Source organism: Rhinatrema bivittatum, chromosome 1 (assembly GCF_901001135.1).
Source record: "Rhinatrema bivittatum chromosome 1, aRhiBiv1.1, whole genome shotgun sequence".
Classification (NCBI taxonomy): domain Eukaryota; kingdom Metazoa; phylum Chordata; class Amphibia; order Gymnophiona; family Rhinatrematidae; genus Rhinatrema; species Rhinatrema bivittatum.
Window position 1 is genome coordinate 815,495,898 of NC_042615.1, and position 12,381 is coordinate 815,508,278.

General features: G+C 48.4%; 1 protein-coding gene across 1 annotated transcript in view; it reads right to left on the reverse strand.

The window, feature by feature from the left end:
• The window catches only part of LOC115082406 (eotaxin-like), a 29,898-nt gene extending 17,876 nt beyond the window's left edge, over positions 1-12,022 (reverse strand). Inside the window, exon 1 of the mRNA XM_029586628.1 lies at positions 11,916-12,022. Coding sequence (XP_029442488.1) covers positions 11,916-11,973 — 58 coding nt within the window. The 5' untranslated portion in view covers positions 11,974-12,022. The remainder of the gene's footprint in view (positions 1-11,915) is intronic.
• Positions 12,023-12,381: the final 359 nt, after the last annotated feature.

Consider the following 12,381-nt stretch of genomic DNA (forward strand, 5'->3'; position numbering starts at 1 on the left):
CAGCAGCAAGAGGGGGGCTTTCCAATCTTTGACATTGAGTGTCACATGTATGATTTTTTACCTGCAGGTGAGAGATTGTATGTGTGCACTCGGTGCAAAGAGCTCCTGGCTCTCAGGTTACGAGTCCAATCTCTGGAGGCTAGAGTAGCAGACTTGGAGGAGCTGAGGCAGACAGAGAGGTACATTGATGAGACCTTCAGGGACATAGTAGCCAAGTCCCAAATCCAGTCTGGCATCCCCAGTGCTCCCTTGGATCAGAAAGGTCTCCCAGTAGGAGAACATCACCCTGGTGTAGCAGGAAGTGATCCTGTAGCAAGGACCTGCTCTCCAGGTGATGTATTGTCCTCTCGCACCGAGGACAAGTCTCCCAGGGATACTGCCCAGGAGAGAAGGGTTAGGCCAACCATCATAGTTGGTGATTCAATTATTAGAAATGTAGATAGCAGGGTGGCTGGTGGACGTGAGGACCCCCTGGTAACTTGCCTGCCTGGTGCGAAGGTGGCAAACTTCACGCGTCACCTAGATAGGATTATAGACAGTGCTGGGGAGGAGTCGGCTGTTGTGGTACATGTGGGCACCAACGACATAGGAAAATGTGGGAGGGAGGTTCTGGAAGCCAAATTTAGGATTTTAGGTAGGAAGCTGAAATCCAGAAACTCCAGGGTGGCATTCTCTGAAATGCTTCCTGTTCCACGTGCAGGTCCCCAGAGGCAGGCAGAGCTCCAGAGTTTCAATGCATGGATGAGACGATGGTGCAGGGAAGAGGGATTCAGTTTTCTAAGGAACTGGGGAAACTTTTGGGGAAGAGGGAGACTTTTCGGAAAGGATGGGCTCCACCTTAACCAGAGTGGAACCAAGCTGCTGGCACTAACTTTCAAAAAGGAGATAAAGCAACTTTTAAACTAGAACAAGGGGGAAAGCCGACAGTCACTCAGCAGTGCATGGTTCGGAGCAATGTATCCTTGAAGGATATTAATGAAACAGGAGAGTTAGGGCATCCCAACAGTGAGGTTCCTATAAAAGTAAACATAGTCCATATGCCTATAGGTAAAACATCACTGAAGCTAATGATTTCCGAATTATCCCTAACTGAAAAGCAGGTTGTTAATACAAACAAAAAACACACTTTGAAATGTCTGTATGCCAATGCCAGAAGTCTAAGAAGTAAGATGGGAGAGTGTATAGCAGCAAATGATGAGATTGACATAATTGGCATCACAGAGACTTGGTGGAAGAAGGATAACCAATGGGACAGTGCTATATCAGGGTACAAATTATATCACAATGATAGGGAGGATCAACTTGGTGGGGGTGTGGCACTTTATGTCCAGGAGAGTATAGAGTCCGACAGGATAAAGATCATACAAGAGACTAAATGCTCAGTAGAATCTTTATGGGTAGAAATCCCATGTGTGTTGGGTAAGAGCATAGTGATAGGAGTATACTACCATCCACCTGGACAAAATGGTCAGACAGATGATGAAATGCTAAGAGAAATCAGGGAAGCTAACCAATTTGGTAGTGCAGTAACAATGGGAGATTTCAATTACCCCAATATTAATTGGGTGAATGTTACATCAGGACATGCTAGAGCAGTAAAGTTCCTAGATGAAATAAATGACTGCTTCATGGAGCATCTGGTACCAACAAGAGGGGAAGCTATTTCAGACCCAGACCTTAGTGGAACACAGGATTTGGTGCGAGAGGTAACAGTGTTGGAACCACTTGGAAATAGTGTTCACAACAGTATCAACTTTGACTTAATAACTGGAGGAGGCACACTAAAGAAATCTGCTGTGACAGCATGTAACTTTCAAAAGGGTGACTGATAAAATGAGGAAAATGGTTAGGAAAAAACTGAAAGGAACAACTGCAAAGGTTAAGAGTTTAGCTCAGGTATGGACTTAGTTTAAAATAGCATCTTGGAAGCCCAGACCAGATGTACTCCACGCATTAGAAAAAGTAGAAAGAAGGCTAAATGACTACAGGCATGGTTGAAAGGTGAGGTGAGAAAAGCTATAAAAGCTAAAAGAACATCTTTCAAGAAATGGAAAAGGGATCCAAATGAAACAGGAAACAGCATAAGCACTGGCAAGTCTAATGCAAAGCATTGATAGGGAAGAAAAAAGAGAGAATTTGAAAGAAGCTTGCCTGCGAGGGTGTCATTTGGGCTATTAGATGATCAAGGGGTAAAAGGGGCACTTAGGGATAAGCAGCTTGAAATCTTTTTACCCCTTGGGATCCTGCCAGGTACTTGTGACCTGGACTGGCCTGGTTGGAAACTAGGATACTGGGCTTCATGGATCTTTGGTTTGACCCAGTATGACAAGTCTTAATGTTCTTATGACCTGTGGCTTTGATGCTGAATTGTCTTTTGTGGCGTGTCTAGCTCATCCTTATCGTGAACAGTGACTGGCACATTCCCCTACTTTATACTACATGACCTTGCTGCTAAGCCACACAACTTACTAGGGATCCCAGTGGAGACCTAGAAATGACTTTAGGATGATCACCATCTTAACTGTGTTAGGATCTCCAAATTAGTGCCAAATTTTGGGCAACTTTCACCCGGGGGGAAAAAGTGCTCCACCCACCTGATAGTGCCCCCTAGGGCTTCTCTTTCACCACGGTGGAATGCAGTCCGCTGCAGCCATGAGGTCTCTCTTCAGCTATGGCAGGATAGCATGTGCCATGGCCATCTGGCCTCTCTTTGGCCTCAGCAGGATGGGATCCACTGTGTTCCCACTGCCGCAGGATGGGTGATGTTGGCAGTACTCAGGACGCCCCCCCCCCCCAGCTCATGGTGCCCCAGGCAACCACCCAGCTCACCCACCCCAAAATGCAGTCCTGTTTATGGTTTACAGGGCATGTTCCATTACCCCCTTAAACCAAGACTCTTGGTTGGTTCTGCTCTGGGTGTGCTCCGGGATTCTGAGCGCGCTACCAGAAGATGTGAGCGTTTGAGGGTGTTGGTCTGACAGAAGTGAGCCAGTATGGAGTGGTGGTGGTGGTGGTGGGGGAGACAGCTCCCTTGCTGAGCTACCTCAATGCTGCTCATGGAGAAGTAAATGCAACACATTCAGATAGACTCTCCATTCCGGAGGAAAGCACATGCCTGAATGAGTGAGCACCATGGAGCTCCTCTCTTGTTAAGGCTTCATTACCTCTCTCCGTGTGTCGGGGGTTGGGCCGGGCTGTCTCGGGCCTTGCGGCGTGTCGGTCTCCAGTTCAGCCTGATTGGGACCGACGTTGCAGGTCTTGCCCGTGCGCGGCGCGCGCGCGACGGTGACGTCATCGGACGCGCGCGCTTGCTGATTCTTGGTGGGAATTTTTTCGTCCCTGTGCCATGTTTGGTGTGCGCGCGCGCGTCGGTGACATCGTCGCGCGTGTGTTCGCATGCCAAGGGGGGGGGTTTGGTGGTGATTGGTGCAGGGAGTCAGCGCGGGACGGAGAGCATTCCTCAGCTGTTAAAGTTAACAGCTGAGGAATATAAACAGCGTCGCTGAGCGTTCTGGTTGCCTTGGCAATAATCAACATCGGAGACAGGCTGGTATTCAATGTGCTTTTGCCTGTTGCCTTTGTTAATTTAGTTAGTTATTTTAATTCAAGTTAATCTGTTATTTCTGAATGCTTAAATGTTTTTGCTACTTATTACTTCATTAATTAATGGACTGTGTATTTGAATATACTTCTGTTCTGAAGCTAGCATGTATCTGTGACTACAGACTTCAGTCTGATCCTGAATATACTTTTGTTCTGAAATTAATATTTTTCAGTGACAACTACAGATTTCACTCAGATTCCTGGTTTGTTTTTTAATCTTTTTATCTTGTCTGACTGTTCTGATTAAACCTCGTATTGCAGTGAAATTAAAGTCATTTTTATTGAACTGTTTCCTATTTTTCAAACCGCCCATCATCTGATCAATTCATATTGATTAGTTGAACTAAGGATCCACTAAATACTTTATAACATCTCTTTGGAGAAGAAAAGCGGATAACAATCTCCATTGAAGATAAAGCGTCAGCCACCCACTATTATTCCCGAAAAAAGCAAGTAGGTGCTGGCACAGTGCCAGAGATGTTTCCAGTTAAAACCTGAATAGTTGAATTGCTCATCACAGAATTTGGGAACTGAAACTTAATCCACCTGTGAACTGCAAGCTATGTAAATAAAAGTAGATAGCTGGAAACGCTCCTGAGTCATCATAACTGCAGCCACATTGTCCTTTTAATAAATCATCACCGGGGATCACTTCAGCAGCTGACAGACTAATGGCTGAAAGACTCCCATTGCTGTAAGGCGAGAGTTACCATGAATAACAGCCAGGGTCGGTGCAAGGGTATTAGGCGCCCTAGGCGAACCTTCTGCCTTGCGGACCCCCGCCCAGGTCCATGTCCCTGCCCCGACCTCCCCGGGCCCAAACACACAAGTAAAAATTATGCCACAATAAAATGAAGACATAGAAAACATCAACCATACTAGTAAAAGGAATATTTCAAAATAGCAGCCAGAGTGACATCCAATAATGAAAAACTCAAAAAAAAACAAACCCCAAAAAACACTCCAGCTCATACTATATTCCATTGGCTTCTGAAGTCAATCTCACTGTCTAAGGATGTACCAGCGACAAGAAACGGAAGTCTTTTTGAAGAACTGCAAGCACAAGCTTTTGGTATAAAGTTGGCGTCATCTCATTTCGCAGGCCCGGCATTAGAATTCAGAACTTCATTTTGGTACATGAAGTTGAACATTTTCGTCATCTCGAAGGACTGATTTCAAGGTCTACCTACTTGGCAGGATTTATAACTGTTTCGTCACGTGAATTTGAAGAGTTTTTCCATTTTGAGAGATGGATTTCAAAGTCTATTTTCGTGTGTTTGCAAGACATGGAATTAAGATTGAAGTGGTTGCTTTCAACTATTTGTAGATTGCACGTTACATGGGATATAGTATGAGAGGGCAAATGAGTGCGCATGGTGTGAACGTGGTGGTGTGATAAATGCAAAGGAACTTTAGATTAAACATGTTTTTATTTTTTACCCTAAAAACATTAAAAGTTCTAAATTATGATGAGACATTTGACATGCTGGACAGGCAGAAAGTGCATCAAAGAAGCCTCTACCGGGCCTGTGCAAGCTCCAGTACATCTTCCGCAGAGGAGGAGGAGGAAAGATTGTCTCCAACATACAAAGGGCTCAGCCTATCCTCACTCTGTTTTTTTTATTGCAATAGGATGGAAGATGCAGCCTTGGAGCCACAAAATTTTCAGAAGGCCCAAACGAAAGGAGAGAAGCACAGGAGAAATCACTGTGTGGAAAAATAAGTTTAATCGGCCCCGATGGAGCATTATCCGCCTGCAAGGTGCTGCTCCACTTGGAATGAGGTTGTACATTTCTCCGGCCCCAGTGCCAGCTCTGCTCGACTCTGAATCTGCCAATGGAAAATGCACCTCTGTTGTAACCACTGCCATGGGCGCCAGTTTTGATCGGCCTATTCGTCTCCTGTAGGGGTTCGAGTGCCAGGGAATGAGGATGCCGGAGAAAAGTCAGCAGGACCTGTCCGTGGCCTAGCCTCTTCCCCATCTTCTCTCCCGCCAAACAGAATCCAGCTCCCAGCTATTATGGTGGAAGCTGGACAAGCCCAAGGAGCTGGGGGAAGCAGCACCATAAGTACGAGGAGAATCATAGAGGGCATGGTAAAAATTGGTATGCCGAGAAAAAAAGAAAGAGAGGCCAGCCAACCAAACTGGAATGAAAACAATGTCAGAAGGGGCCAAAATATGAAAAGAAAATCAGAAATGTACATGTACAATGCGAATGGAATCATTTTAATGAAACATGAGCAGAAAGATATGCCAGATTGCTAAACCCATCATATCGCTGTGAAAATAGTTAGCCCATCAGCCAAAATCACCCCAGCCAGCCAGTAATCTAGACCTTGCCCTTAATTCAAAGCCCCAAATACTCTCCACACCACTCAAGAAGAAGCAGACAGGACATGGCAAGTGGCGTTGGAAGTGTGTGTGTGGGGGGGGAACGCATGTGCTTATTTTCTGCTGATTCTTAAAGGGAAGGCTTTGCCTTGAAAAGTTGCTCCAGGTACGACGCAATCGCGGTCTCTTGCACCTGCTGTTCCTGCAGGGAAATAACCTCTCAGTGAAGTGCACATGGCGGAGGCCTTTTCACATCTGTTCAAGGCTGCTGAGATGGTGAAGGTTCCTCTCAGGCCTCGGCCTGTAAAACAAGTATGGCCTGCCTTTTCCTTGTCAGGTTCCTCTCAGGCCTGGCCTGTAAAACAAGTATGGCCTGCCTTTTCCTTGTCAGGTTCTTCTCGGGCCTCGGCCTGTAAAACAAATATGGCCTGCCTTTTCCTTGTCAGATTCCTCTCAGGCCTCGGCCTGTAAAACAAGTATGGCCTGCCTTTTCCTTGTCAGGTTCCTCTCAGGCCTCGGCCTGTAAAACAAGTATGGCCTGCCTTTTCCTTGTCAGGTTCCTCTCAGGCCTCGGCCTGTAAAACAAATATGGCCTGCCTTTTCCTTGTCAGATTCCTCTCAGGCCTCGGCCTGTAAAACAAGTATGGCCTGCCTTTTCCTTGCCAGGTTCCTCTCAGGCCTCGGCCTGTAAAACAAGTATGGCCTGCCTTTTCCTTGTCAGATTCCTCGCAGGTCTCGGCCTGTAAAACAAGTATGGCCTGTCTTTTCCTTGTCAGGTTCCTCTCAGGCCTCGGCCTGTAAAACAAATATGGCCTGCCTTTTCCTTGTCAGGTTCCTCTCAGGCCTCGGCCTGTAAAACAAATATGGCCTGCCTTTTCCTTGTCAGGTTCAGCCGTGCAGCGCTGGTGGAGAGACCTGGAGCCAGGAGGTCCTCAGGAGTGGACGAGATAGGATCTGAAGGTCCGGTTTGAAATCTGATCCCAGGGGATGCTATCGTAGATGAGTCTGATCCTAAAGTCGTCTTAAACGCTTCCATTTGTTCCAGGTTATCTGGCAAGTGTTCAGTGCACAAGGGTAGGGTGAGGGGAGTGAGGGGGTTTTTGTTAGTATGTCTGGGAGCAAGAAGTATGATTTTTATGTTTGAACCGGAGATTTATTTCTTTAAAAGTTTTTTTTGTAAACTGCTTATAACAAATCAATCGAGCTAAGCAGTAAAACACAGACCATAGAATGTTCTGTGTTTCATTTATAAACTAAAAAAAAAAAAAAGTTTATGACTTGCCTGCTTTTCTACTGAAACCACATGTTGATTAGTTTTCTGTGTAAATGTATTCGTGTTTCTCCCCTACGGGGTTGGCAGCAGGATACTCCTCAGAGGAGGATTTCTGCTCCTGCAGCTTGCAGGGCACACAGGCTCTATGGCATTCGCCCACTGACGATTCCCATCGCTGCCACCGGGAGTGACATGCCAGGGATCTGTAGCGATTGTTTTTTCAGAGGTTCAGAGGAACTGCTTCTGTTTCCTAGTCCCGACTGTAAGAGTCAGGGGGACAGACATCAATTGCAGACCAAGTCCTTGATCGGTGAGGATGAGATCCAGCTGCCAGCACACCAGGGAAAACAGATACCGATCCACCTGTTAGGTGTTCCTTTGCTCAAACATACCCTAAAATGCCTCTCCCTTCTAGCTCATTAGCTTCTCCTGGTCTTACTCATCGTGCTTCCTGCTTTTATTGAGAATTGTGCTCCCGCTCTCTTCTGCTCAGTCATACCTGGCACCCAAAATCCGCACTCTACACACTTCCTACATAAATGTAACATTTTTTTTTTTATACTATCTACCTCTTATCTGCTGCAGAACAGAAGGTTATCTAAAGATGTGTAGTACAAACACATTAACAAGAATGACACCTATCCTGTGACTACTCATAGCACTAGGTGGCAGCATTCCATTCCATCACATGCCTATCACACACATACTTCACTCACATCTCTCCCTCACACCACATGCACATCTCCACTTACAATTCAACACTTAAGCCTACCAGCACACACAGCACAACCCTGAACAGTTTATAGAGGAACTGACGCCACACGTAAAACAGTAACATTTTTAATTTATAAAATAGAAAACTTTCAAAGCAAAACCATACTCAAATGCTTTTCTGACAGGGCACAGGGATGGGGAGAGTCGGAGGGTGTGCCTGGGTCATTTTCTGGCCTCTTTGGCTGCTGCTCGAGGAAGCTTGGTGGTCTTTGGGAATCCACTGGCTGCTGCTGCTGCTCCTACAGCATTATGACTATGCCCTGTTTTCCAGCCTCTGACACCGCTGCTCAGCCCTCCTCCCTCCCACGTACCTGCCACCTTTGTGCATCCCTCCTATTTCCTCCCTCCCCTACCCCCTTATTCCATCCACCCCTCCTACAACCCCTGTATTGATGTCATGCTTCATCGCCCCTCCCATCCATCTTCTGCTCACGCCTCCTTCATCTCAACCCCCTTCACTCACATCACGGTTCCCCTTTTCTCCCCCCCATATCCCCTGCCCTGTTCACCCCTCCTCCTTACTGCAGTGCTCATACTGCTACTTACCCTACTTCCATCCTACCCCTCTGTTCTGATCCTCCTCCATCCATCCCCCCCCCCCCCCACGCACGCATCTCGTTCTGCTATTGGTCACCTCCCCCTCTCTGTATTCAACGTCCCTCCCTCTCCACCACCACCCTCTCCTGCACTCATGCTGCAGCCCCACCTTTCCACCATCCTATGCTACTACACTGATACACCCCACTGTTCCCCCCTACCCCAAATCCCTCTTGCACTTACATGTGGCTGGTGCCTCCTCCTCCCCAACCCCCCACGCCCATGCTGCAGTTCATCCTTCCTTCTTCCTAGGCTGTTCATCCCTCCTCCCTTTCACCCCCTACTATGATGCCACATTCATTCACACCTCCTCTCTCTACACCAGCCCTGGCAGTATTTATTACCATCACTTCGGCTTTCCCGCCCCCCCCCCCCCCCCCCCCCCAGCACTGACATGCTGCTCACGCCTCCTTCCTTCCACGCCCAGTAACTGCTCACCTCTCCCACCCTCCTCTGCTCCCTGCACTGACACGGGGCTCACCTCTCTCTCACGAGGTCTGACACTCTCTCTACAATGACCCTCCCCCTCATCTCCACCGCTGTACTGTCATTCACCCCCCTTCTCCCTCCCAGTTCGATTGTACTCCTACCCCTGTTTACCTTTCCTCTCTTGCACACTGCCACTCACAGCACTTCTCACCCGTCCTCCCTTCCACTTCTCCTACTCATTCTGCCACCGTTCACCTCCTTCTCCCTCCCAGTTCCCCTGTACTCACACCACCGCTCCCCCTTCCTCCCTCTCATCCACCAGCAACGACACCACTCCCTCCCGCTGCGCTTTCATCACCATCCCTTGCACTCATTCCTCCTCCCTCCAGTCTCTGTGCTGTAATATTCCCACCCTTCTTCCATCCCAGCATCCCTTCCTGCCGTGACGCCACTGCTTACCCCTTCTCCCTCTCAGCGTCCCTTGCACTCATAAGAACATAAAAAATTGCCATGCTGGGTCAGACCAAGGGTCCATCAAGCCCAGCATCCTGTTTCCAACAGAGGCCACACGAACCTGACAATTACCCACACACTAAGAAGATCCCATGCTACTGATGCAATTAATAGCAGTGCCTATTCCCTAAGTCAACTTGATTAATAGCCGTTAATGGACTTCTCCTCCAAGAACTTATCCAAACCTTTTTTGAACCCAGCTACACTAACTGCACTAACCACATCCTCTGGCAACAAATTGAACGTTGAGTGAAAAAGAATTTTCTCCGATTAGTCTTGAATGTGCTACTTGCTAACTTCATGGAATGCCCCCTGGTCCTTCTATTATTCGAAAGTGAAAATAACCGAGTCACATCTACTCGTTCAAGACCTCTCATGATCTTAAAGACCTCTTTCATATCCCCCGTCAGCCGTCTCTTCTCCAAGCTGAACAGCCCTAACCTCTTCAGCCTTTCCTCATAGGGGAACTGTTTCATGCCACTCAACCATTCTCCACACCACACACCGCACACACATTTGCTGTCAACATTCACCTACCTCTCCCCACCTCCCCCCATACTATCGTTATTACTGCCCTTTATTCCTTCCTCCACTCCCTGCAATCATGGCACGTGCCCCCTACACTGACATGCTGCTCAGCCATCCTCCCTCTTTCTCTCCTATTCCCTTCACATTACATTCATGCCACTCCCCCCTCCTCTTTCCTCCTCGCTTCCAGTGATCCCCCATCTCTCCACCCCCCCCCCCCCACACACACAACACTATCTCATGCTGCTAATCCCCCTTACCTACCCATCCCCCACTGCCTCACAATTCCCCTGGGAGCAGCCATATTTGGATTATGTCACAAATCTCCTCTCAGGGAATAAGATCTGATCGGTTCATGTGTGTATGATGTCACTGTGATATCAGAACCAAGATGGATAAATCAGATCCAGTGAGTGTGAAGTCATCTGTGACTCTTGCTGACCTGGCTAATGCCAGAACTTCTTGGAATGTTTCATTTGAAAATGACTTACCAGTAAGATTGCTTTTTAATTGCCACAGGTTATCGTTACCTGCTATGTGCTTTTGAAATGCTGCATAGTACACTAAGGGGAGGATTTTCAAAGGGGTACGCGCGTAAGATACGCGCATACCCCCCCGAAAACCTGCCCCAAATACCCGCGGTGCACGCCGAGCCTATGTTGAATAGGCTTGGCAGCGTGCGCAAGCCCGGGATGTGCGTAAGTCCCGGGGCTTTCCTGGGGGCGTGTCGCGGCGGTGTGTCATCCGGGGGTGGGGCCGCGGGCGTGGTTACGGCCCGGGGGCATTTCAGGGGCGTGGCCGAGGCCTCCGAAACTGCTCCCGGGCCGGGGAATCACGTGCCGGCGGCTGGCCCAGCACGCACAAGTTACGCCTGCCTTGGGCAGGCGTAACTGCCAACAAAAGTGGGGTTAGATAGGCTGGGGGGGTGGGTTAGGTAGGGGAAGGGAGGGGAAGGTGTGTGGGGGGTGTGGAAGGAAACGTACCCTCCGAGGCAGTCTGCGCGGCTCGGCACACACAGGCTGCCAATTTTGCACAGCCTTGCTTGCGCTGACCCCGGATTTTAAAGGATACGTGCGGCTACGCGTGTATCTATTAAAATTTGGCGTACTCTTGTTCGTGCCTGGTGCGCGAACAAAAGTACAAGCGGGCATACTTTATTAAAATCTACCCCTAAGGGCACAGCTTTCTCTTAGACACTTGTATCTGTATATTAAGGGGACAACTTTCAAAACAGCCCCAACCCAAGTGCAAAGTCCCCGAGTGCTTTGCCCCTATGGATGCCTCCAGGTTTTAAAGGGGACAGTTCCATGTGCATTCTCCCTCTGAAACTTGCTCACTACTGGGGCAACTGGCCCGCGGACTCTGTGCCTGTGTTTTTTCTCACACGGGTTAAATTTGACTGGAAATAGTACGCGTATATCTGAAAATGCTCTGCACATGTGCTATTTCCCAATCTCGTCCGTAACACTCCCCTGGACGTGCCTCCCTGTAAACCTGCTACTGAGTGCACGCCACCGTGAACCCTGCACATGCCCTGTAGCCAGGGGCAGGTTTTTAAATGGGTAAATAGCTTTGAAAATTGTTCGTCTGAGAAAGATTCTGATTGAACATTTTTCCACACACTCGTCCTGAAGGGTGCAGAAAAAGGCAGTGTTGATCTTTGTGCCATGTGCTGCTTGTCTCCTGCTTATGGAATTATATGTGTTGCCCAACAAAGGCCCATCTCACCCTATACGTGACCCCTAAAAACGAATGCGTTTGGTGCTTTGTAGGCGTGTAGACAAAAGAACCGAACGCTGGCGAGGTGAACAGCCGGCGCATCCGCGGCATTTTCCCTGCTTTGCTGTTCCCCTGGGTGTGGCTTACCTTGCATGGTGGTAACGCACAGCAGAACAGCCAGGACTGGGAGGATCCAGACGGACATCCTGGCAGGCTGGGGACGGCTGGCTCTGGTCACTGGGGTCCACCTATCAAGCTTGGCAGTGAACTCTGCAGTCAATGTGTCCAGGGAGCTGGCTGCTCCTCTATTTATACAGTAGGAGGGAAAAAAAAAAAAAAAAAAGACATTCAGCAGCTTCCACTTTCTCTGCATCCAGCGTGCCGCCTCCTCTCTTATCATCCTGGTGCATGAATCACCCACCCGCTGTGCTGCTGATAAGCAGTGCTTAACTTTTCAGATGGATTATCATAATTATTTGGCGAGCGTGGGCAGGTTTTCTTTACCAATTCCCTGCAGTCGTTTATCATGATGGGAGCTGCAGGACCTTCATCAAATACACTGGCTTCCAGGAAGCTTGCTAGCAGCAACAAATCAGGACAGAGGAAGAGGCTG